Here is a 26411-nt window from a genome sequence, read left to right on the forward strand (position 1 = left end):
AAGATTACGCTAACACGAACGTGTAAAAAAAAAAAAAAAAGATAAAGAAAATAATTATGAATAGGATTTCTTACCTTTGTGGGGATCAGCAGAAGGCGCATGCTGTATTCCCTAACAAGATTGGAAACTAGAAACACCCCTTTCATATTTAGCTATTATGTCTTTATTAAAGGCTATAGTTGTATGAACAACTTTTCTTTTTTCACCTGTCCTGTTTGCACCGACTTTCTTCGGAGGCATAGTTAGGGGCTAAAAGACTCCGTTCACCGATATTAATAGCGGAAGCAAAAAGAGGCAAGTGCGCACGTGATATCAGTTGGTCACGAGGGGTGGGGGCTATCTACACGATCTACACCCGTACGCCGCTCAGCATCGCACTCTAGTGTACGCACTCGCGCATTACCGGCGTTCGAACTCCGAATTCTTGACCGAACAGCAAAGCAAGAATTTCTCGAAATTTTTGGTCGAACTCCGATTTGTTCGAACTGAGAGGCGTTCGAAAACCGAGGTTCCACTGTATTATACATTTCTGAACATTGAGAAAAACTGCATTTCCATCCAAAGGATTTAACAGGAAAACTTGAGGCACGGTCCATGTGTAAAGAGAAAAAATGTTATCGATTTCAGTCTGGTGTCAAATTGGATAATTCCAAGCTCATCTTCAACTCCATTAAACTGCACCAGGCTAAGGGACTTTCTCTCAGATTGACCCATATACTGCTCCTCAGCGGTTTATGTATGCCTAGCACGCTTCTAGGGATGTTGTAGACATCCATGCCCTCTGTTTTATTGCTGCATAAAAGATGTTGTGTACTGGGAAGATGAGACAGTTGAAAAACTGTCATATACCAAATTATCATAGAGACATCATTGGGCTTGGAATTCTGATAAGTTTAACGTTTCAGACACTCAAAATAAGGAGAGAAGATATCAATACATTTTGAACTTGCCAGAACAGGGAGCGAAGCCAAACCTAAGATAAAGGAGCCCAACCTGTTTAAAACGCCCTCCCCTGAGCCCTTTTTTTGTGCTAAAGCAAATCTGCCACAAAGAGTGTGTTAATCAAAGAACAGCAACATTATTGGCTGATAGATACAGTGATGTCAACTGTTTATTATAGTCTAAACCAGTGTTTTTCAACCCTTTTTCAACCAAGGTACACTTTATTGTCTTCTGTCTCTACATGCCCACAATTGTTTGTGTAAACATTGTGTAAATTATCCTTTATCTTTTTTTAATCCTCACAGTAAAATGTGAGACTGGAGTGCCACGTCCAATTTCGTTGTCACAACATGTTCAACCCATTTTGTAACAATGATAATAAAGGTATATTCTATTCTATTTTATTTATAAAAAATTTCCGAGGCACCCTGTCCGTTGAAAATGTTTGAAAATTAAGTTATGTCAAATATTTCACTGTACTACCTCATAAGCAGATAATTAGTATATAAAAAAAAGAAAATAATCCCTAAAATAAAAAGAATGATGTGCTTTATTTATGTTTTTAGTTCTTACAGTGCAATCTTAAATCGCTTTGTTAAACAACAAAATATTAAATGTAGTGTGCTACTGATGGATTTAAACTGTAAATAAGTTATTCTACTGTTGCATACTGTGTATATTCTTGCTTAGTGTGCCATTCTCGCCTCGTTCAATAGTAGTAATATTGTTGATACGATAACATGTTGTTGTAAGTTCAAACAGGTGTTGATACGATAAGATGTTGTTGTGAAAACAGATCTCAAACTGTTTTTTTGTCACTCCTCCTCCCTTTAGCAGAAGAAACATGTAAATTAGGGCGTTCCTAATACAATAAAAAGGCAAGGACGAACTACACTTTTTCAGAGTGTCTAGTAGACTGTAACAGGCAGTCTATGGTCATCTCTCCTTGCAAGTAAGTCACACTTACGTCTCTGTGTCTTCTTTGAGTGCAGGTTTTTATTTCAAGTGTTGGGGTTAACCTAACAGCTACCTCATGAGCAGATAATTAGTAAATAAAAAGTATATAAAACTCTACTGCCACCTACTGATATGGATGACTATTACAGTTCCTTGTCTGAAGAAAGCAAAAATACTCAATAATGGCCTGATTTTCTGGAAAGATAAAATTGGGAAAATTCCAGTGGCACACTAGACAAGGTCTCACGGCACACTAGTGTGCCCCGGCACACTGGTTGAAAAACACTGGTCTAAACAACAAACAACAGTGCGGAATAATAGTAAAAATAACAAACTGCCATCTATGCAATCTCTTTTGAAGTTGTCCAATATTACAAACAGGGTACACTTTTAAGAATTACACACTCATGAACTCTTCTGACGCTTCTTATTCTTCATAACGCAAACAATTATGGAAATGTACAAAAACTTCTTGAGCTAACACAACAACAAAAACATGTTTAAGCCGGTGCTTATATTTTCCTTTTAACTTAACATTTTGAAGTTTTCTCTCTCTGCCCTTCTAGCAATATGAATACTGACTAGCATGCAGATTCTTTTCAAGTGTCTAATTACTAATTCATGTTTTTTGAAACTGTGTTCATTTATATTCATCCATGTGTGCCTGTGTACATGCTCATGCATACATGTGTGCAAGCAGGAGTGCATCCTCATCCGCCCGTGTGCATTTGTGTCTTACTTGGTGCAGGTGGCCCGTTAAAAGAGGGGGCCGAGAAGACTTCCACTGTTGCCGAGGAGACCGACATCGACGCTGATGAGACAAACCAGCTACCCGTCACAGAGGAGCTGAACGTAAACAGAGGGGTGACCGATCTTGATGCCACTGCCAAGCTGCCTGACATCAACCACTCAGACAACAAGGTAACCAAACAAGTGCATAATCGCTGAATTGATCAAAAGGTTGATCAAATCTACCAAAATCAGGTGACAACCCTTTCATCACCACTAAGACCTGCCTTTGGTGAATCTATAATACAGTCATCGATTTTACCAAACACGCAGAATGTCATTTGTATTTACACAAAGGCAAATAAAGGCCGCTTTTTCCAGTCAGCACAATCAACTTGATGTCACTAAATTGTCTGGGGAGCTGGAGTGGGGCAACTCTGTCTTTTCGAGGCTCAGAGCAGTACACTGTGGTTGGTGTATTTTATCAAACAAAGTAGTCAGGAATTGGTCTTATACATAAATAAAGCATGATTTTTTTTCCCCATCACACATAAAACTATAAAAAAAGGTCCTCATCTGTATTCTTATTTTGTCTCATTTGGTTGAATAGGAACAAAAAGGCTGAAAAGGAAAACACTGCAGGGTATGCTCACATATGTAAATACAAACCCAGATATTTCTTTGCTCTGCAATGTTTTGTGACAGAATGAAGCAAAAGACCTACTAAACACTTTTTGGCTCTTAATAATGCAAGCCTTTATGAATTGTTTTATCTGCCCCTGCATCAATAAAGTTAGTGAGAAATCCCATAAACAAATATGGTGCATTTCATTGAGGCAGTCTTGTGTTGCTGCTTACACATGTAATTTATTCTAGAATAGAAAAGTTACGACAATTTGGATGAATTAGGGTGCATTTGGATGTTTGTGTCCCTCGTGTCTGCTTCGTTCCAAATACAGTGGTGTTTGTCCCTGCGGGCTTGGACTCTCTTGGGGTTGTACTTGCTAACACACAAAACTGAAAAGTTAATCTGTAATTGTCTGCTCCCATTAAACTGTCCTGTGTTGTGTGTCCTTATCAGATTTTTTTTTGGGTGGGGGCGTTCCTTAAGTCAGTTTAGGATATGTTTCCTTAAAGCAGCAGTGTCAAACTAATTTTATTTCAGGCGGCAAATGGTAGAAAAAACACTCACACGGGGGCCGGACTTGTAAATTGATGACATTCAAAGTGTGCCATAGCTGTTGGACTGGGATGTTTAGAGGGCTCCCAATTAAATGCTGACTACAATTATGGGGTATAGATCCATCCATCGTTCCATTATCTGCACCGCTTATCCTTAGTAGGGTTGCGGGGGTGCTGGAGCCCATCCAAGTTATTTTTGGGCAGTTGTTGCCAGTCAGTCACAGGGCACACAGAGACAGACAACTCACCCGCTCATTCACACCTAGGGACAATTAGAACCGGCCAATTAAGCTGACATGCATGTTTTTGGAATGTAGGAGGAAAGTTTCTGGAGTAAACCCATGCAAGCACGGGGAGAACATGCAAACGCCACACAGGAAGGTTCGATTTCATAACCCCATAACTGCCGCACACTGCCTTGCCGTGGTGTATATATATATATATATATATATATATATATATATATATATACCATATTTGTTTTTCCATTTAAATATTTAATATAATAATATTCAGTTCATTTGTATGTAAATGATCATTGACACCTGAACAACACTTGCTGAACTTGAAGCACGCTCGTGGTTGCTTTCCCTTATATTTTCAAATTGTTGATGGATTTTCTGTGTTTCCAGCTCCAATATTAACGTCATTCATGTTCCTTGAGAAAAGGCGGGATTTATGTTTGCAATGTTCTAGAACTAAATGGACTCTATCCTTTGAAATAATATATTCACGAAATATGTTGCTTTCATTCCTCTCTGTATTTGTATTCATTGGTAGAAGCGCAGTACAATACCATATATGGTCACTAATATATATATATATATATATATATATATATATATATATATATATATATATATATATATATATATCTCATCTCATCTCATCTCATTAGCCATACCGCTTATCCTTATTAGGGTCGCGGGGGGCTGGAGCCCATCCCAGCCATCTCCGGGCAGTGGGCAGGGGACACCCTGAACTGGTTGCCAGCCAATCGCAGGGCACACAGGGACAGACAACTCATTCGCTCATTCACACCTAGGGACAATTTGAACCGGGAGGAAACCGGAGTGCCCGGAGGAAACCCACGCAAGCACAGGGAGAACATACAAACTCCGCACAGGAATTTGGATTTGAACCCACGACAGGTTCCCATGACATGAACTGTGCCGCACAAGCGCTAACCACTGCGCCGCCGTGCTGCCCTATATATATATATATATATATATATATATATATATATATATATATATCATAATAATCTACCGCTTCACTCGCAGTGGGATTTTTTTGTTTTGTTTAAATCCACAGCTCCTCTCTAGCTGCTTTTTTTTTAATCCACCACTTTTCTCTTGCTAAGCTTTTTTTTATTCACCTCTCTGCTCCTCTTTCTGAGCCGCCTCCCTGTTTGAAATCCATTCGTCATTTTTCTTGATTGTCTCTCTGCCCCTCTCTCTTAAGAACGTATTGCCGCTGTGGTTAATGGTGCAACTTAATTTCCACCTGAAGTTAACCCGTCATTATTACGGCCGACCTTAAAAAAAATCACCCTCAAATTACTAAAGGAAAACAAGACAACTATTTTCATTTATTTGATATTTTCCCCTTCTGCAATCTAGCGTGCATCTATTTTGACTGCCCAAGTTGAGCAGCGACAAGTAAAAGATCAACTAAAAACAGGGGAACTGAAAAGGCAAACATGCACAAGAAAGAGTGAAGAGAGAATTTTATTCTATATTTATTATTTAGTTTTTGATCATGATCTTCGATTATTTCCTTTGATATTCAGACTATAGGAATAACAATTTCATATATCTTTTCTCATTTATTTAATCCGTACAAATCTCTTCAAAGCCTTGTGGGCTGCAGTAGTTTTCTGCGTAATTAGCCCAGTGCGTTTTTTGTGTCTGGCCTCTTATTTTGATGTCCCAAAGTTACTCTTTTTTTCTGCGCAAAATACAGCGGGAGAAAGTGATACTTGAAAATTGCAGGCCATGAAATTTTCGTCAAGATAACTGTTGAAACTTATGCCTTATGAGTCTTCACAAATAAAATATGACGTTTGGGGTTTTTTTGGGCTGGTCCTACAAAATCAGGTTAATTGGTCCAGTGGTAGCCCAACAAAAATATTATATTTTGGGTTGCTTTGGGCACGGTCCTGTCAGTCAACTTAATTGGTCGTGTCGGGTAGGGTGTCAATACTTGCGGGCCGGGATGGATCAAGCTGGATTTCTTTTTAGGCCGGATCTTCACTAATTCACTAAGATTTACCAGTTTGGTAGCCTAGATGGTAGGGTGCCCGCTCTGAGACTGGGAGGTTGCTGGTTCAAGCCTCAGCCGAGTCATACCTAAGACTTACAACATTGGTACTCATTGCCTCCCTGCTTGGCGCTCGGCATTGAGGGGTTGGAATTGGGGGGTTGGGTCACCTAATGACTCCCTAAAATGGCGGCGCCCTGTTTGGCTATGGCTACATTGGCTCGCTACAGTTGAACTGTACGGGTCAGATGTATCGACATTTCGTTCTGTGTGCATAGTTACAAAGAATGACAATAAAAATAAATTCTTCCATTTAATCTTTTGTAGTTGATTATCAACTGTGCATATTTTTTTAAAAGAAAGCTAAACAAAAATTGAATTCATTTCCACTACAGCTTATTTAACTCAGGGAAACTTATGGGAACAAGAAAATAAAAAAAATAGAACGAAATCACTAAATACAGAGCAAATTATTTGAATTATTTATTGATGTAATTGTTTGAAAACATTTGTCATTAAAAAAAAAAAATATTGAAAATGTCTGATTTTTGGACATTTGCTGTTAGATTTCTTATTTATTAGAGAAAGGAGCTAAAGCGACTTTGAACCTCTGTAAATATATCCAGGTTTTATTATTAATCCAGGTTCCAGACGATAATTTACAATCACTAGGGATAGTTTGTCAGAACCAAAACAGGAGGAGCACCCAGATGCGTTACGTTTCTCACACAAGCTTTATTTTATGGGAATGGAGCAGTCATGTAGGTTAACACAAACGCCAGTGATTCGGCGATCGCTGGGCGAAAGAAGTAAGGCAGAAGTCTGGCGTGCAACAACAGGAAGCTAGAGGCCGACGAGATCGATACTAGTTACACGAGCAGATACCGGACAGATGGGGTCGATACCGGACAGGACGGGACAGACAGGATTGATATCATATACAGGAGACTGGAGACAGATATCAGACAGGACGAAACAGACAGAATCGATACCAGACACTGGAGGCTAGAGTCCGATATCAAACAGGACAAGATAGACGGGAACAATACCAGACTCTGGAGACCGATATCAAACAGGACGACATAGACGGGGACGATATCCGCTACTGGAGATGGTAGGAAGGTATCGGACAGGGCAAGATAGACGGGATCGATACTAGACACTGGAGACTGGAGTCCGATATCGAACAGGACTAGATAGAAGGGAACAATACCAGACTCTGGAGACCGATATCAAACAGGACGAGATAGACAGGCACGAGACCTGATACTGCTTGTCTTTGGCACCATTCATTAGACATAAGTGAGCTGAAGGTCATATTTTGGCATGGTGCGGTTCAATTTTCTCTTGTGCTTCTCTCAGCATTGCCTCACCGGACAGATTTTATTTGTTGACAAGCCTGATGTTTGACACCAATGCTTTTAGGTCTTCATTGATCTACTTTCACAGGACATGATGCAGTCACTTAATAGTATTGATTACTTTTTACATTTTTAACAGGCTTGAGTGGAGTGTGGTTGACATTAAAAGCAATTAGCCGGAAAACACATATGGGATAAGGATTATTCAGGTACTGCAGATGCTTCACAATTCATCACATGATTGAACCTCTACTAATTAGATAACCTTTTGTTTAAACACACCAGCAAAACTGTTTTAAAAAATCCTCCTGGAATAAGAAAGCAATTCATATCCATGTTTGCAGTAGCTATGGAGTCTACAGAAGACTTCCGTGACATGGCTGCTGTGCTGACCTATTTTCCAAAGGAAATCTTTCTGATGTTTTTATTTTTGATAGGAAGTGTCGGTCATCAAAGCATTATCGTCTTTGAGACACCTTGAAATGGAATTTTTAACTCATCTGACACCACTAACCCAGGTCTTCGGTAACTGACGCAGAGGGAATGTCAAAGATTATCATTACTGTTTCGGTTCACTTTCAATCACAAAAATTGTCATGACTTGACATGATTTTTAGTAGTGTTTAGCTTTTCTTGTTATCTTAAGCTTTTCCTCAAAAAGTAGATCAAGAGATCTGGGAGAAGAACTAACAGCAATTTATATCTCCAATGTGTAAGTCGATCTATAATTTAATGTCGTCCATTGATCAATTATTCCTCAGCAAATGATATCCAAACTCTGATTGGCAGCTGATTACTCAAGCAGAAGTCCAACCAAAATCAAACCCAGGCTAAATAACTGCATGGAAACAAATAATATGTCAATTTTTTATCTAAATGTACGACATCGAACCATTTGAAATAACATTTGAAAACATTGATGATAAACTAAAACAAAGTTTATTGGAGTGTCTGTGCAAAAGATGCAATAGGGACAATTAGGGCTGACAATGGCAACAGTTTTTATTGAAATATTCTGCCGATTATTACATGAATTGCTTAGGAAATTGACCCGTTCTATTCCCAATGATGGGAGTCTTTACAAATGGATCTTTCACGGTAAATCAGCTTCTCATTCTTGTACGGATGATGTGCCTTTGTTAAGGATCGGTCATTAAATCATGTTTTCAGGCTGCATCCTATTTCCAGTGGGTATTCTGTGTCCAATTATCGCATTCGTTAGACCCTTTTCATATTATTTTTTTCTTTTTTAAAGACTAGAACAAGGAAATATCAGGTCAAGACAAGGTGACATTTTTCCTTACAGTGAAGAAAATGAGATTGTGTACTGCCTCATTCTGTTTTGATTGTGTTTTGTTCTCTTCTAAATTGCCACTTTGAAGGGCTGCTCAACTATGATGCTGGATTTATTAGGACAAAGAAAGTCATATACCACAAATGAACAACTAAGACACCCAAGAACTCTGATGTACTTAAGGAGAAGTAGTTGAGATGATGAGCACCCGATTTTAAAGGACAAAATGAAATGTGTGTCACCTGAGGCTCAAGTTGAGTGCCCCTTATCCTTGAACCGTTTTGCGCTCTGTTATCGCCATTCCTTCAGCCTTTACTCTCTCGAACTTTCAATTATGTTCAAACTGCAAAGCTAAATGTCATTACTGATAACATTCCAGATTTAGCCATTCATTTTATTTCCAATCACTCCTGTACGCAGCTAGCCTTGCTCTTCAATTTGCTTCCATTAGGTAAAAGATCCCTCCCAGACTAGCTATCAATCACAACTAAGTCTCATGAGGCGCAAATCTGCTTTGCCTCTGTTTGCATCATCTGTCACCGCTGGTGCTATTTGGGAAAGCAGGCTCCCATTTAACATGCTTCCACAAGACGCAGCAGAGCATCTGTATTTCTGCACATTTATAGTGATATCCACTCAATTTAGTTTTGGGAACGTCTGGCTAAAGTTACTAGCACACAAAAATGAAGAAAGGGATTCAGTAGGGATGGTGTGGGAAAACCTTTTAATTTGCAGCCACATTGGTTCCAAATAATTGGCAGAATTACAGAAGGAAAAATAAGTTTTCATTATATATTTTTTCGTATCTACCAATACAGCCTGTATTTCGATACCGCACTATTACATGAACAAAATAACATAATGTGGGCATATCCAAATTTCCTCATATCGTAGCTGCCATTTCAAAAGACAAATCTCATTTATGGCATGTTTATGTAATTCCATTCAAGCAAAAACTATGTGACAAAAATGTAGGTAAATCTTTTTTAAAAAGCAGCATATAAAGATATCTATATTCCTTTTAATCTATAAATACCCCATTTAATATTGTATTTGATTAGAAATGGTTATAACACTTTTTTTCACTTCAGCTCGAACTTTGGGGTTGAATGTAATGGAAAAAATCCTGGATCGTAGCGGCGAATTGACAGAAACATAACCAATAGACCACCGGTGATGTAGATGGCACATGAAAAGGAATCAGAATTTATGTCATCATCACTGATAAGTTTGTTACTATCAGACAAGAGCAAAGGTGATCTCATGGGATGCCTGCTCCTTACTCGGATTTAATATGGTGTGGTTTTTTTGATTTCGCATCATTGTCGCTATCGGCCAATTATGTTGCTGTTCTTTGAGTTCCACACCCTTTGAGGCTGATCTGTTTTTTTGTAACATTGAAGGTTTAATAAAAAGAGGGGGCTCAGAAAAGGGCAGGAGGAAGGAGCTGGAGTTTTTTTAATCCGAGAGCTCTTCTCACTGTCCTCCTTGCAAATTAAAAATTGATTAATGTCTTCTTGCCTTAATTTTAATTGTCTACTTAAATTCAAACATATTAATCACCCTATTTTTACTCATGGTACCACAGACTAATGACAATGTGAGTAAAGAGTTCAAAAATGAGGTAAAGTACAATTCCTTTTCATATATCATAGGTTTTACTGGTGGTCGAGTGGTTAGGATTAGGTGACCCGAGTTAAATTCCTGTTCACTCCGAGTTAAAGCAAAGTAATATATGATGATCCTTTTTTAAGCACTAAATTTGACAATATGCATTTTAAAACTAAAAATGCAGTACAGCTACCTCAGAATTGTCTAAGTTTGATCAATATTTTGATGGATAAAATAAGCCTTCCATCGTCTGATAGAAGAATTTTGCCATCTTTTTGAATGCTGTGGATACTTGGGAGACAGCCACAAATTCAACTCATTTTTATTAGTAGTACTTTTTTTTAACTTATGTATTCATATTATCATATTTTTTTTTAAATCTGGCAAGACTGATGAACTCATTCAGTGCGTACAAACGTATAAGTATACATTTTCAGAAATATTGTCCCTGAGTGCAAAAACATACACCCTAAATATTTTTGTTTATGTTTTTTTGTATTTTTTATTTTTTCATTTGAGAATAACTATTATAAAGGGTTTGGCGCAGCTCATCAGTAAGTACCTCTGGGAAGGATGTCAGTATGATAAAGTGGCTTTGATCAAATCTTTGTCCGCACATTGAGGAATCCCTGACTTCCTTGTCTTGCTCCCTGTATCCAGCGATTGAAGTGTGTAGGCGGGCCACTTATAGTGAGTGTAGGCATAGTTAAGCAGTGTCAGAGTATGCAAGATATGGATAAGTACATACAGTTAACACGTAAAGATTCTTCTATTTTTCTAAAAAAGATGACAAAGTTCATTTTTGTGTGATCATGTCACCAGAAACATCAGGCGCTGAAAAGTTTTTGCAATGTTCATGCATCGTTCATGCATAAAGTGTTTTTGCAATAAAATGTGATTTTACAAACAAATTGCGCTTGTATTATGGAAAGCATCGTTTAGATATTGGAGGTATCATAAATGCATTTTTTTGGGAAACGAGTATTTCCAATAAACTTAACTATGTTTAACTGTTGTTTACTAAACAGTTGTAATAATGAAAGATGGGGGTTGAAGGTTTCTTTTTAAATGTCATATGCCTAAAAATCTACTGAACAAAATTTCTTGAATGACTCTAAAATTTACTCAAAATAGCGTAAAATTGGCTGGCACTGACACTTCCCTCTCGCAACGAATGCCTGGCATTGAATGAGTTAAGAAACTTTCCTGGCAGCATGTAACCTGCACCTATTGGCCGTAGTTTGCCTGCCTATACCATAGGAGGATGGGCAGGAATGACAATAAATTCCATTTCCCCAGTGTTCCTCACAGACCTTTTCTTTTTCCGGGGGTCATTTGAAGCATTGCATAATTAGTTGCAAAAGACTTTGAACTGACTTTCATTGAGTGATCCTATCCTTAGTTGGTATTTACGTCAGGTTCTTCTTCTGCTGTGTGTCTATAGATTTCAGAAGAAGCCTCCTTGCTGCTCTCTAGCCCCCGGTTGATGCTCCCCGCCTCAAGCTTGCTGTCACCTAACACGCCCTTGTCCATTCACCATCAAATCCAACTGCTCCAGCAGCAACTTCAGCAACAACAGCAGCAAACACAAGTCGCTGTGGCACAGGTAAGTCTGAGTCACGCATCAGGCTTTTTGTTGTTTTGACAACTTCTGACCAGTAGTACTTTTAGTGTCCTTGACTGAGCAGGATTGTTGAAGGAGAAATATCTATCTGATTTCAAGCTCTTCCACAAAAAAGGTATTACATGATTACAGTAATCCCTCGTTTTCCTCAGGGTTGCATTCCATAAAGTGAAAACCTGCATAGAGTCAACTTTATTTATGTATTCATTAAATACTCTATTATACATTTAAACTAAAGAACTAACTATTTACCGGCTCAGACATTTGTTTAGCAAATAAAACAGTACTCTATATACAGTACAATACAGTACTGTACTTTCGACTTTTTATATTACAAATAACCTCTTTCATTATCTTGTTACTATATTGCACTATTGATTTAGGATACAATCCACTTTTTTCCTTCAGATGATACCGCATTTTGTTGCCACCTTGTGGACGTAAATTGGAAAACAAAAATGTGTCGTAAACATGTTTTTACCTTTCTTTAGAATGATGAAAAGCCCAACTTTTTTTTAACAAATAAAAGTTACGTAGTTTCCGCACTATGAGGCGCACCTAAAAGACATCCTTTTTCTTTTTTTCAAAAGCTGACCATGCGCCTTATATTATTATTAATATATATACATATATAGGCGGGTAATTTTTTTGTATTAATAGGTTCGTATAGGTTAAAACGGGGTAAAACACATTGGCCAAAAAGATGTAAATAATAATAATAATTTCCTTGTATTGTCATTCTGTGTAACAATGTACACAGAACGAAATGTCGATTGCACCTGACCCGTTGTAGCGAGCCGATGCAGCCGCAGCCAACAGAGGGCGCCGCCGACCACTTTTTAAGTCTTAGGAATGACTCGGCCGAAATCACAAGTTAGGTTGGTCTACGGCTAAGAGAAAATAATTTTATGGAGCTAAACAGACAGCTAGCAACAAGCGACGTCCATCGATGCAGAGATGCTTTTCAGCGTGTTTTGGATAACGTAAATATTTTACATGGTTGGATTGACTTCACTCACGGGTGTATAGGGACCATGGTTGTGTATTATCATCGAATGTGATGGCTGCAAGAGGACATATTTGGTGAGCTACCCCAGCTTTATATTTTTCGGGTATCTTTTCAGACTGATCGTGATGTTTCCGTGTTGATATCCCAAAAGTTTAAGGTTCCCAATGATATGTTGCATGACATATTTCAGTGACTGATGACATCGTACAGACAACATGTCTGTACGTGTCTGAAAGTTAAGGGTTTTGTTGTCTTTCCTACTGTAGCGCCTTATAGATCGGTGCACCTTATGTTTGGAAAATATATAAAAAAGACTATTTTTTTGGGAGTGCGCCTTATAGTGCAGAAAATATGGTATTGTACTTTATGAACTTGTTTTAATTACAAATAAATTCTGTACTATCAGATTATGTTAAAAAATAACCTTCTTGCTCCATTGCACTATTGATTCAGGATATGATCGAATTTTTCCTTGAGATGATACAGCATTTTGTTCTCATGATGTGGACGTTATTGGAAAACAAAAATGTCGGGTGAGAATGGTTCCTCCTTCTTTTAGCATGTCAAGAAGTTCACTGTTTTGGCCCAGCTGTAAGTGCTTTATTTGGTCCACAGCGTTTTGTTGATATAATAGCTTTTAGAGACACTTGAAATCTGAGATCTCAAGATCTGAGATCTTGAGATCTGCACGTGGTAGGTTTGCCAAGTTGGTTTATATTTGTGTACAACTTAGACCGCAAAGTTTTTGACGCACAAGCAGAACAGGGTGACAGTTTAGCGGATCACAATGCAGAACACAACGCACGATGGCAATCTGCAAAGTACTGGAACCGCGAAAAGTAAACCACTAGACAGCAAAGGATTGGTGTTTTATCTTACTACCTCCTACTTACTTACTCCTAACTTACCTTCTTATGAAATTAATCATTTTGGTGGAGACAATTCTCACGAGGAAGTAGGACGCCTTGTTCACGAAAACTTCTCCTCTCTTAAACAAAACGAACACTGGCATTCTGTGATGAACTGTTGATGAATTCAAAGACCAGACCCACCGGCAGAACTTTCAAATATTGATTAAAAATACTGAGCTGTTCTTTTCCAGTTATGTTCCAAAAATTGATTCAGACTGATATGTCTCCTTTAGTATTATCAAGATAATCCATTTTGTGTTTGTATTTTTCCCACTGCAAAGCCGTTTAAGCACTTGCTCATATTACTACTTTGGTTGCACGCTGTCACTATTGACTCTATGTTTGATAACAACTTGGATTGTTACCTTCTCAAAATGAATAGTTTTCCACCCATGCCCGCAAACATCCCGGTTCATTCTTTTCTAAAGGGTGAACAATATTTCAATCGACATGAGTCACAAATGAAAAAAAAAAGGCTGGTTTGTGCTGTCAGTTTTTCTTCCATTGACAGCAATGGCATCCTGTAAGTTTTAAGAGGTACTTAAGTATTACAAGAAAGCATGCGTGCCAGAGGAAACATCTGAGACGTCAAGTCAAACACAAATTCAAATGTTCAAATGAAATAATTTTAAATGGAATAGGCCTTCTAAATTTCATATTTATTGCAGCAATAAAATAGAACATTTGAGAAGAGGGTGTGGAGAGGAAAAAATGCAGTCAATGAGCTAGCAGAGCAGGCAAAGCCTCTTCAGCTACATTTACTTGGCGGTTGGAGAAAGGAAGAAGCGATCTTCAGAGCAATGGGCCATCAAGTTGTTACCAAGCTCTGCGCCGCAAGAATCCTAAATCGACACGCCTGCTGATGTGAACATCATGCAGGAAAAAAAGCCTTCCACCTGCTCATCCTCATAACGCTACTGCAGCCCACAGATATTAGTCTCCCCTGGACACTTGATACTTGAACAAACTAGCACTCTGACACATGTGATATTTTGTTGTCACTCCATAAGACATTTAATTGACATTCGAGAATGCTCAACAAACTAGTACTAGTAGGTACTGTTATGATGGTATTAAAATACAATGGCTATTCTTCATACGATATTAATTCGTTCCTGGATCCAGCCTGTATCTTGAATTTCTCATATCTCGAATGAATTTTCTCCATAAGAATGACTGAAAACCAATTATTACGATCCCAGCCTCCCAAAATTCTCCAAGTTAACCATAAATAACTAAAAAACACATCTTGCTTCATTCATTCATTATCTCCACCGTTTATCCTCAGTAGGGTCGCGGGGGTGTTGGAGCCCATCCCAGCTATCCTCAGGCAGTGGGGGAAGGGACACCCTGAACTGGTTGCCAGCCAGTCGCAGGGGCACACAGAGACACACAACTCACTCGGTCATTCACACCTTGGGACAATTTGGACTGGCCAAAAAACCTGCATGATTTTAGAATGTGGGAGGAAAGCGGAGTGCCCGGAGGAGACCCACGCAAGCACCGGGAGAACATACAAACTCCACACGGGAAGGTTCGATCTAATGACCTTAGAACTATGCCGCACACGCGCGACGCCATCCTGCCTATAAAACACAATTAAATTCAAAGTGAACATTAAAATACAAGAGTACGATAAATAAAATGATTAAAGAAATAAAATGCGAGTTTATTCTGAGCAATTGCCATGTAGAAAGTCGGCAGTTGCTAACTGAGATGGATGCGTGGTGGTGGAGTGAAGGGGAGAGGTTGCGGGAAGAATGAGGGAGCACAAGCGAGCACGATTTAAAAACACAACACAATTGCATGGGATCAGATCGGTATGTCAAGAAACACACTTGCTTACTGGGGTGAGCTGACAATGGCGGTGAGCGGTCTCAAGCACTTGGCCCTCCAATGATGGTGTCCGGAATTTCTTGTAACTTGGTTTGTTTATATAGTACGATTGTATTTTATGTCGGGCAGTATTTTTGCTCAAAAGACATCTTGTATCTCAAATGTTTTGTAACTTGAGTAGCTCCAATGGAGAGAGGCCACTGTACCCTATTTTTCAATTGCAGTTTTGGAAAATTGAAATACTGCATAGTGTGCAATACAATATTATTAATCGTATGTTCCAAAACATAACCAAAGCAAAGGTATGATAAAATGTGTTTTTTAATGTAAGGTGTAATTGTGTTGTGTAAGGTCTTGGGCATTTTTAAAAGTGTTTGTAAGAGTGTGGTGTTAAAGGTGTGTTTGTAAAACAGCCTCTTTAGCCATCATTTACGACTCTAATGGATCTGTGCTGTAAAATTCGAATGAGTCTGAAAGGTAGTTAAACTTCTCTTGATAGCCGTGCTATTAGTCACATAGTAGTGGGGTATAGGGTACTGTACAGTAAAGTGATTTGCATGGTCACTGTTGGAAGAAAATAAATGTCAGAATGTCAGTTTAGCACATAATGCATATTGCTCAGAAGGAAACTGGTCATGGGAGAGTGCTAATACATGGAGAAAAATAACAACACTCAAATAATGCAGGGGTTTTGTGTATTTGGGGATTTTTGAAATATTTTTCGCAAAAATGAAATGTTTTCACATTTTCTGGCCGCCGTGTCCACCAGTCCAAAATGTGCAAGGCCAAAGTCTGTGTTTGTTTTTCATGGCTGCAGACTTCTTCAATGTTTTATTCTTCGTGGCCACCTTCTTTTTCAATGCCTAATTCTAGCAAGGAGAGGTAGACACACAAAGATGGCCCTTGGACAGTGTTAATTATTTTTGCCAGATTGAATAAAAAAATAATTACATGTAATAGGGGAGAACGGAGCATGGTCTGAGATCGGAACCAAGTCGGGCAGCCAGGACGAGAGACGGAGCTTGGTCGAAAATCGGAACAAGTCGTGTAGCCGGGACGAGTGGAAAGCCAGGGATCGGGGACCGATACAGGAAACAGATTGAGGCAGGATACGGATAGCCAGGACAGAAGAACGGAGCTTGGATCAGGTATCGATACAGGAAACAGGTCGGGATCAAAACAGGAGTCAGAGTCAAAAGTGCCTGCCTTGCATGCACTGAGGTCCGCTGACGGACTGACCAGGAGTGAACAAGAATCCCGTGCTTAAATAGGAGGAGGACTAACTCGGAAAAGAGTGGCAGCTGGGGCTGAACGAGTGAGCGCAGGTGAAGGCAATTGCCAAATCATGACAGATGCTGTTCAATGACAATTTTCAAACAATGTTTAAACTCTCTAAGGTTGTAATATATTACTGTATTTTATTGGATGAAAGCAAATGAGTATTTCCTAAACTTTTGATATGTCCGTTTGGAATGTTAGACTATTAACCAACTTCAGACCGCCAGGTATAATTTGAGGTTTCCTTAGCCAGGATAGGTCTGTTTTTTTGTGGGTGCTTATAATTGGCACATTTTGAACTGGTTTTCTAGCTTATGGCAGTTGTTCATCTTTTCAAAGAATGACATCACTTTCTTTTCAGTGGTGCACTGATGCAGTGATACATACGTGACATAGAAACCAGCAGGCATGAAAATGTCTCACCTTTAGAAGAAAATTCACCATTTTGTAGTAAAAAAAGGATGACGTACGTGGATATTATAGTTTTGTGGTAAAGATGTTTCGAGGTGGGAAGGGGAGTATTGTGAGATTTCCCCAAAGTAAATCAGGTAGTGCCTTTAAATTCAAATCACAGTAGTTTGCGCGGGCAGGAGTACTATATTTAGAAGAATGTTCGAGAACGGAGCAAACAGAAAGTTGCCCTGAAAGATATTAAACGTAAAAAAACACGACGAATGAAACAAGTCTTTGGTGTATCTAATGATAAATCGGCTTTTAAAGAACCTGAAATCAATACATTTTTTTATGTTGGTATTGTTATCATACTTGCCAGCAAATGATTTAAATTATGGCGGCATGTATTCAACAACGTTGCTTTCAATGCTCACTTTGAGCTGAGAATAAAAAGTCAAACAAAAGATGAAATCAGAAAATAAAGATAAAATGGAGCATATTTCTTGAAAACTAATTCATATGATGATTCTCTTTCGATTTTATCTGCCATTAATTGGCCATGGCGATTGAAGTGAAAAGCTACAATCTGTGTCTGTTTTTTCTCATGCTTTTGATTGACAGTTTTCCAATGATGTTTAAAATCTTTGATGTTATATATAACGTTATTTTACTGTAAGACAACAAATAAGTATTTCAAAAAGCTTTGATAATATCAAGGTTTATAGCATTACATTTTCAACCAACCTCGGACTGTCAGGGATAATTTGAGTTTTTCTCAACCATGGTAGGTCTGCTTTCTTCTGGGTGCTTATGTTTGGCACATTCCAAAATGGTTTTCTGGGAAATAGTTTATCTTTTCAGAGCAAGACATACCATTGTGTTCAGTGCGCCATGTACTGTTGCAGCGATAGACCTGTGACATAGCAACCGTTTCTTTCACATTCTGATTTTAAATTCAATTTCCTCTGCCAAGGTTCACCTCTTGAAAGACCAGCTGAGTGCAGAGGCTACGGCCCGACTGGAAGCACAAGCTCGAGTTCACCAGCTTCTGCTGCAAAACAAAGACCTTCTGCAGCACATCTCGCTCCTGGTCAAACAGATTCAGGAATTGGAGACCAAAATTGCTGGACCGCATTCTAGTAAGTGGAACTCAAAACGATTACTCAAACCATGCGGCCAGCAATTTTGTGTGGATTGTTTTTGGGGACAACTGGACTAATCTCTAAAAAAAGTATCCCTTTGAACCAAGAACAGGCTATTTAGCATCAATAGAACAGTAAACAAAACAAATATGATGTGCATTTTGCTAGGTACATTGAGTGGTCAACTGCAAAGTCTGTAAAAGTATTTAACAATTTTCAGCAGTTTGAAATCAAATTTTGGGGGAAACTTGCTTGATATTATTTTATTATTATTATTTTAAAACCAACACCAAAACATACATGTCATATTGAAAGGGAATTAAAAAATTAAAAAGAGAACATCATATGGTACTGTCTATTAAATGTACGTGTATACCTTAAACAAGCTGGAATAAGGTATGACAGTAAAGACGTAATATGTTAAGATTTATTCAGATAACTCTAGCATAAAGGACGTGCTTACCAAACTCAGTTTCACTCCTAATTACTAAATCCAATCAGATCTTCATCATCTTTGTCACTTTTACCAGTAAACAACTCCTCCAACCCGGGACGATAAATCGCTTCCTTATTCCGGTTTAGTGTGAAAACACCTGAAATTATACAGTACCTGTAATTAAAAAAATAAAACTCAATGATATTATAATGTGTTAATAGATTAATATTTAAGTCTTACCGAAGTGTAAGTTTTACCATTGCCAAAACTATGAAACAAACTGAAACTTATAGACCGGAAAATACAGTAGTCTTTTTATTCGTTGTATCCAAGCTAAAAGGCTACCAAACATTAGAAGTTTTGGTACACGTACTTGATTTTGACGACACCATTTCTGTATGTTTATGTTACTGCTTAATACGCTATTGCGCATGTGCAACTCTCAGCAGAGATCATACTTATGAGGCCACTGTTGAAAAATGTGTCAGGCGAAATAGTCAACCATTTAACTCCTCTTCCACTATTATCGACTAATTGTTGCAGCCTGAAACATGTTAAGTTGTTGATAGGTTGTAGCTCTTAGCTTGAAACAGGTTAGAGACCCCTGCCATAGCTCATGCCCCTATATTCAATTCTCGTTTTGTTTGTATGTGTGTTAATGTATACGTCAAAAAGTAATAAAAAATATTTCGATTGAGCCTTCATTCGCTCTAATGAGAATAGGGAAAAGGTGCGGCTTCCTCAATGTTGAATCGATTGTTGTAGTAATGAAGGAAGGAGTGTAAAACCATTGTCTTTTCTTGTCAGTGGGATCGCAGGACAGTTTGTTGGAGATCACCTTCCGATCCACAGTGCCCCCAGTAATCTGTGACCCGACCACCCCTAAACCGGAGGTGTCTGCCCTCAACCTCCCCCAGCTTTGCAGCGTTGACGGAGCCGTAAACGCCTTTGGCTCTTCCAACGGGAATCTAAGCAGCCCTCTAGGTAGGGACCAACATGTTCTCAAATTGGAATGTTTTCGCTTTCTGCCGGGACCCCCGGGGCCGCTGCCACTTCCCCCGTCCTCGCCTCCCCCGCTTCTCATAACTGACACACCGAAGGTTGCGGAGACGCCAGAAGCGGAATCGCTGAGCTGCCGAGACTTTGCCCGTTTTAGGGAGTCGGGGATCGTATCAGAGTACGAATCTAACACTGATGACAGTGATGAGAAGGAGGATGAAGGGGAGGAGGAGGATGAGGAGGAGGTGATGGAATTCTTTGGTTGGGGAACTGAGGCGGAGACCCTGAGGCTGCTAAATGTTCTTAACAAACAGGTGACTCACGACTGTCGGGGAGATGAAATAGCAGTGTGAGGATCTAAGCTTAAATCCTGCAGGATCTGACTTTGCAGCCCATAAATGACAAAGAGATGCTTTTTTTTTTCTTAATCCAACCCTACAATAAAAATTGATGTCGTGAACTAATCTTTGCTCCACTAACTCTGTATATGTGTACATTCTCAATGCTATATTACTGTATATAATGTCCTGTTCATCTATGGTTGATACATGATTCCCCACCTCTTTGGCAGAAAATGTTGCAGATTTGAAGTATAATTTTACTTAGTGTAGATGAGCGGTTTGGATATGTGAACGTTTTAACTCATAGTCTCCAGCTCCTGGCTTTAACTAAAGATTCCAGTCTTACTCAGCTTGTTCATGAAGCTTTTGTAGGTACAAAATTATCACAAAAAAATTCAAATGAGCGATACATTCTACCAATTAAATTAAAAATGATCAAATTGATTTTCCTTTTTAAAACATATGGTCTTATTATCTTGAAAACATAGTTAATTATAGCTTAAACTGAGAACATGTATTCTTAAAATAAGACTTTTCTGCCAAATGGAGAAGAAATGTTAGATGAGCTAAATCTTATCTTACATTCGGGTGACAGTTTTGCACATTTTATTTCATTTTCTCTAATTTTGGTAGAAAATGTCCCTTAAAAGAAGCATTATACCACCTTTTAGATAAGATAATTTTTCATATTTTAAGCAGGATTTTTCAAATTCTACTGGAGAAAGAAAATATCTTGAAATAAGAAAACAAATATATAAAATGGGCAATGTTTTCTGCGAATGCAATGGGTTAAAACATATATTTTACAGTGCACTGCATGCATTGCTTTGCATTTTAACCATGTTAGTTTTTCAACCTCCACTCTACCCCACTGATATTGGGGGATGATCTCAATGTGTATCGAGGCAAGGCGAGTAACGTCATGTCTTGCAAATACTTTGAGCTATCCTTGTGGTTCTTACCCACCGGGAACAGTGTCCTCCCAGTCAAAATATCTAATCTCGAAGGAAGATTCCCTTTGGATGAGGAAACTTATTTCGCCTATGTGTATATGTGATCTTATTATTTTCGGTCCAAACACTGAGGCTCTCCAATTTGTTCCTTTCTACTTGGATCCCAACTGTTTAGCGCTTGGATGCAAATCAATTGTAGTACAGGAGGTCTGCCCCATCACCCTTTTCTACTTATCAAGAGGTCCTGATCCCTACCCAATGTTTTATCGATTTTCTCTCTCGCTGCTCTCTTCAACAGTGGTTTGCCTTTATCCCGTTGGCAGCTTTCCTGACTTTGTTTACTTAACAGGAAATGCAATTTTCACACCTCTGAACTGAAATCCAAAAACAAGCACGATCCAATGTTGCGACAATTAATCTGAGAAGGCAACACCTTAGCAACTCAAAATACCGTCAGTCACAAGTTCCATTATTTTTCCCCACCCGAAAGTGTCTGTTAAAAAAAAATGTCCTCTTCTCCAACATTGTTTGGATTCAAACACAGTGAAATAAAAGCTCAAACTCTCAAATTGTGTCTTCTATTCATCTTTTGATCTGAGAGGCAAATGTCTTCCGTATAAATAAAACTAACAGAAGAAATAACCTTGAACATTATTTGCTACTGATGGCACTTTTGGCTTCTGCCTGACGCAATGTTTTACTTTTTCCTCTTGATGGTTTTCTTCCTCTTCTTTGCTTTGTGTTTTTGATTCACTTTCTCAACCCTTTAAGAGAAGAACTAGCCCCTCACCAAGGACCTGATTGTCATAACAGAAAATATATCTCCGAGGATCATTGGGACACACACACCCCTCCACCACAATAAGGTAGCAACTCACTGAGGGACACGATTGCTTCTTGGGAAAAAATATAATCTTCACCAATGTACCAAAATACAAACTGTTATATTCTGAGGCTGACTTTGAGAAGTAACACGATTTAAATGCAAATAGCAAAATGAGGTAAAATGCTCTGTTTTAGAGCTATGGGCCTGCCTTTTTGTCAATTTTGAGATGTCACATGAGATCAAAACACATATGCTCATTGACCACCATGACTTTGCATCAACATAATCATCGATGCTCACTCCACTGAAGTCTCCAATGATATGAGGCTGTGTTCGATCATTTAAAATTTAAGATTCATGACAATTTATGCTTGACTATTTCACAAATTATTCCTGAAATAACGATGACCTCTAAGATGGTCTTAAAGTCCCCAGGGATCCGTTGCATCAGACAGACAGACAGACAGACGGACAGCTATGAATGAGAATGAATACATTATTGATCAGGTTTCTGACATTATAGGAGCCAAATTCTTTCCTGTCCTTGCGATCCCATTTAATTTCTTTACAAGGCTTTTCCTGACCTCAGAGGTTGAGAATAACAACTACGGTGCGGTCGGTGTAGAATATTAATATTGCATTATTGTGATCAAGTGCAGTGCTTTGGTGCATTGGGCTTACTTTTGTCCAATTTTGGCCATGTCTTTTTGAGAGCTTCTAGAGATTCTAAAAATGAGTAATTTTGAAAACAAATGCATGTGGTACAGGTGTGATTACATTCATTCGTTTTCCGAACTGCTATCTTCACTAGGATCAGGGGTGATGGAGCCCAGCCCTGCTGACATTGGGCAGGGCACACGATAGACTGCTTGCCAGCTAATCACAGGGCACACAGAGACAACCGACCAATCAGTCACACATTCATTGCTAGGGATATATTTAATCACCAATCAACCTGCCATTAATGTTTTTTGAATGTGGGAGGAAACAGGAGTGCCCACGGACAACCCACGCAAGCATGAGGGGAAAATGCAAAGCCTGCACAGAGAGGCCGGTACCGTAGCTGGAATTGAACCACAAACCTCTTAACTGTGAAGCGGATGTGCTATCCAGTAATCCACTGTGAATCAGCTGTAATTATAAGTGTTTAAGTATTTGGTTAATTCCTCATTTATGCATCAAGTACTTTTTAACCTTTTCTGAGCAAACGCTCGTTTGTTATTTTGAAAATAATCTGTAGGCACACTACCAGTGTATTTAACGAAATATAGACTACAGTTTAATTTAAATTGTCCCTACATGCTATAATGTTGCCTAAGTTGAGAATTTATAAGTGTTCTCGTTAAAGTGTTTTGACTGGGTTTCGTTTTTTTGTGGTGGCCAAGGCTCTGGAAAAATGACAGCTACATTATATTAATAAATAATTTAGTGTATTTTTGTTCATAATTACTGTATTTTCCGCTCATGGCATGCGCAATTATTAGGCGCACTCTTGAATCTCTGTTAAATATTTGTTTTTTAGGTGCGCCATATTGTCCAGAAAATGTGCTGTTTTATTTATTCCTAGTGATGATATCGACGGTGTCTTTAGCTTAATCGTTGTGTCCTCCATTGTGATGCCGTAGAAGAGTTTTTTTAAGAATCCTTCGAGGTTTTCCACGTTGATACTGCGCGTTTATAGAGACAACCGTAGATTACAAAATTATGTGTAAGTGGCAAAGAAAATAAAGCTAAGTATTTGAAATCCTGTTTCAGCAGCCGGACGCTACCATGTAAGGTTATCTCAAATCTTGTTGCTCGTCTTGTGGTGACTACAGCATGATGCTTCCTCCCACCTAATTATCTCATCTCATCAGCTGTACCGCTTATCCTCATTAGGGTCTCGGGGGGGCTGGAGCCCATCCCAGCCATCTCCGGGCAGTGGGCAGGGGACACCCTGAACTGGTTGCCAGCCAATCGCAGGGCACACAGGGACAGACAACTCATTCGCTCATTCACACCTAGGGACAATTTGGACCGGCCAATTCACCTGAAATCCATGTTTTTGGAATGTGGGAGGAAACCGGAGTGCCCGGAGGAAACCCACGCAAGCACGGGGAGAACATACAAACTCCGCACAGGAAGTCTGGAGCTGGATTTGAACCCACGACAGGTTCCCATGACATGCACTGTGCCGCACAAGCGCTAACCACTGCGCCGCCGTGCTGCCCCCACCTAATTATTTTCTAGTAAAAAAAGGGGAAACAACTGATTTATAACTTTTTGTCATTCAAATTTTCTGTTAAAATTAGGACAATAATCTGTTATTCGGGCAGCGCGGCAGCTGAGTGTTTAGGGCACACGTGGTACATTTCTGAGGTCATGGGATTAAATCCTGCTACCGACCTTTCTGTGCGAAGTTTCCGTGTTCTCCCTGTGCTTGCTTGGGTTTCCCTCGGGCGCTCCGCTTTTCTTTCACATTCCAAAAACATACATGTAAGGCTTAATGGTCACAAATTGTACCTAGACGTGAATTAGCGAGAGTTATCTATCTGTGTTCCCTGTGACTGGCTGGCAATCAGTTCAGGATGTCCTCTGCCCACTGCCCCAAGATGGCTGGGATGGGTTCCAGCAATCCCGCGACCCTACTGAGGATAAGCGGTGCAGATAATGGATGGATGTATTATTCAAAATGGGACAATCTCTTGGGAGACTGGTTGAGAAACACAGTACAAATCAACAGATGTAAAATGAACATTTAGTGTTCCGCTGGTTCGAGAGCGTTCTCCATCCGGGCACCGGTGTTGTGGAATGCTCTTCCCCCTGAGATCCGATCTGCAACCTCGGTGGAAATGTTTAAATCTAGGCTTAAAACTCACTTCTACTCTATAGCATACGAGTAACCTAATCTTATATGTAATAACTTGTGAAGCCCTTAGAGACTAATTGTGATTAAGGGCTATACAAATAAAAATGACTTGACTTGACTTGACTTGATTTATGGGCGAGTGTCAAGAGAATGACCTTAAATCAGGGCAGGTAGAAACATTTCTAAAGATGCACTCCATTGTCAGACAACCAGTGCTCAGGTGAACCAGTGAGGTTAAAGCCTCAGAGTTTATGCTCTCTTTAATTAAAGAACAAAATGTGATATGGCTGCATTGTAGTCAGCAGACCTTCATTGGGGGGAGATGAAGTTAGAATTTACTGAGGCATTTGCAAGACTTAATTAGAGCTCGGCCGTAAACGACAGTGTTCTTTTGTAGAGGTGATTATACGTTTTTTCACTGGAGAAACAAGCTCAACGTCACACCGATGGTCATTTAGTCTTTTCACTGCACAGAATTTATAAAGGGTGGTATCAAGCAGATTATTTATTACAGACGGACGTTTTTTGTTGATTCCAAGCTTAGATTTTTTTGGTCACCGGAATTTCTATCGAGGCTTGAAGGAGAACTGACTTTTTCTTTCTCCGTGTGTTCAAATTAACATCAGGTTGCGAGAGGAGATGGGTAGAAACAATCACTGGAGTGAACAGTTTGAGGTTTTTTTGATCATAAAACAAATTCATCAAATAATACTGAGTATTTTACATTTGTGAGTACAGAACACGGGTGTAATAGTTTCTCAAGTGCTCTTTCAAAGTCGCCGACAGTCATTGGTATACAGAAGGGGCGGAACACAAAAGTTAACGTGTGGCCTGTCATATTTTTTAATCCGGCACGCCAAAAGAAAAGTTTTTTAAAAAAGTCTTACTACAAACACAATTGGATGCCGCTGTTGTTTCCAGTGTCCCCCTTTGTCCCTTTCCATAACAATGTATTTTCACATTAATGTGTACTGCGCCGAAAATCAAATAATGTATCCTTTTTCCTGCATTTGCTTTTTCTATTTTTTTTAAATATTATTAATCAAAATCTTTCATTTATCTGCAACTATTATCCTTAGTAGGGTCGTGGGGGGGCTGGAGCCCATCCCAGATATCTTCCAGCAGTCAGCAGGGGACACCCTGAACCGGTTGCCAGCCAGTCGCAGGGCATTCATTAATAAAGATATTAGTCAAATGTCTTGCAAAAAAAAAAAAAACTTGGATTTTCAGTTTCTTAGTGCTTGAAAAGTAGCATAATAAATGACTTTGCTTTGAAATTAGAATTAGCTTAATTTTCTCATCATAAAATCATAAAATTCGAAAAATCTTCCCTACAACCAGCAAAACGATCTTATCTAGCAGATACTCAATAATATTTATTAAATATAAGTGATAATAAACATTCAAAAAAGTAATTCAAGAATAATTTAAACAATACTAAAAGATAAATAAATAAAAATAAATGAATTAGTAAATA

General features: G+C 38.9%; 2 protein-coding genes across 3 annotated transcripts in view; one reads left to right on the forward strand and one right to left on the reverse strand.

The window, feature by feature from the left end:
* LOC148355034 (regulator of G protein signaling 4-like) overlaps positions 1–26411 on the reverse strand; it is a 171650-nt gene that overhangs the window by 87469 nt on the left and 57770 nt on the right. The gene's annotated exons all lie outside the window — the stretch shown is intronic.
* The window catches only part of nos1apa (nitric oxide synthase 1 (neuronal) adaptor protein a), an 86431-nt gene that overhangs the window by 39866 nt on the left and 20154 nt on the right, over positions 1–26411 (forward strand). The window contains exons 7-10 of one of the 2 annotated variants that reach the window (XM_088349597.1): positions 2600–2820; positions 11783–11944; positions 18363–18528; positions 19775–19951. In XM_088349597.1, the coding sequence (XP_088205723.1) occupies positions 2600–2820; positions 11783–11944; positions 18363–18528; positions 19775–19951 (726 nt within the window). The remainder of the gene's footprint in view (positions 1–2599; positions 2821–11782; positions 11945–18362; positions 18529–19774; positions 19952–26411) is intronic. The other variant, XM_088349598.1, reaches the window with a different exon arrangement.

The sequence above is a fragment of the Urocampus carinirostris genome, chromosome 12 (assembly GCF_059441175.1).
Source record: "Urocampus carinirostris isolate Australia breed hairy pipefish chromosome 12, RoL_Ucar_1.0, whole genome shotgun sequence".
Taxonomy (NCBI): domain Eukaryota; kingdom Metazoa; phylum Chordata; class Actinopteri; order Syngnathiformes; family Syngnathidae; genus Urocampus; species Urocampus carinirostris.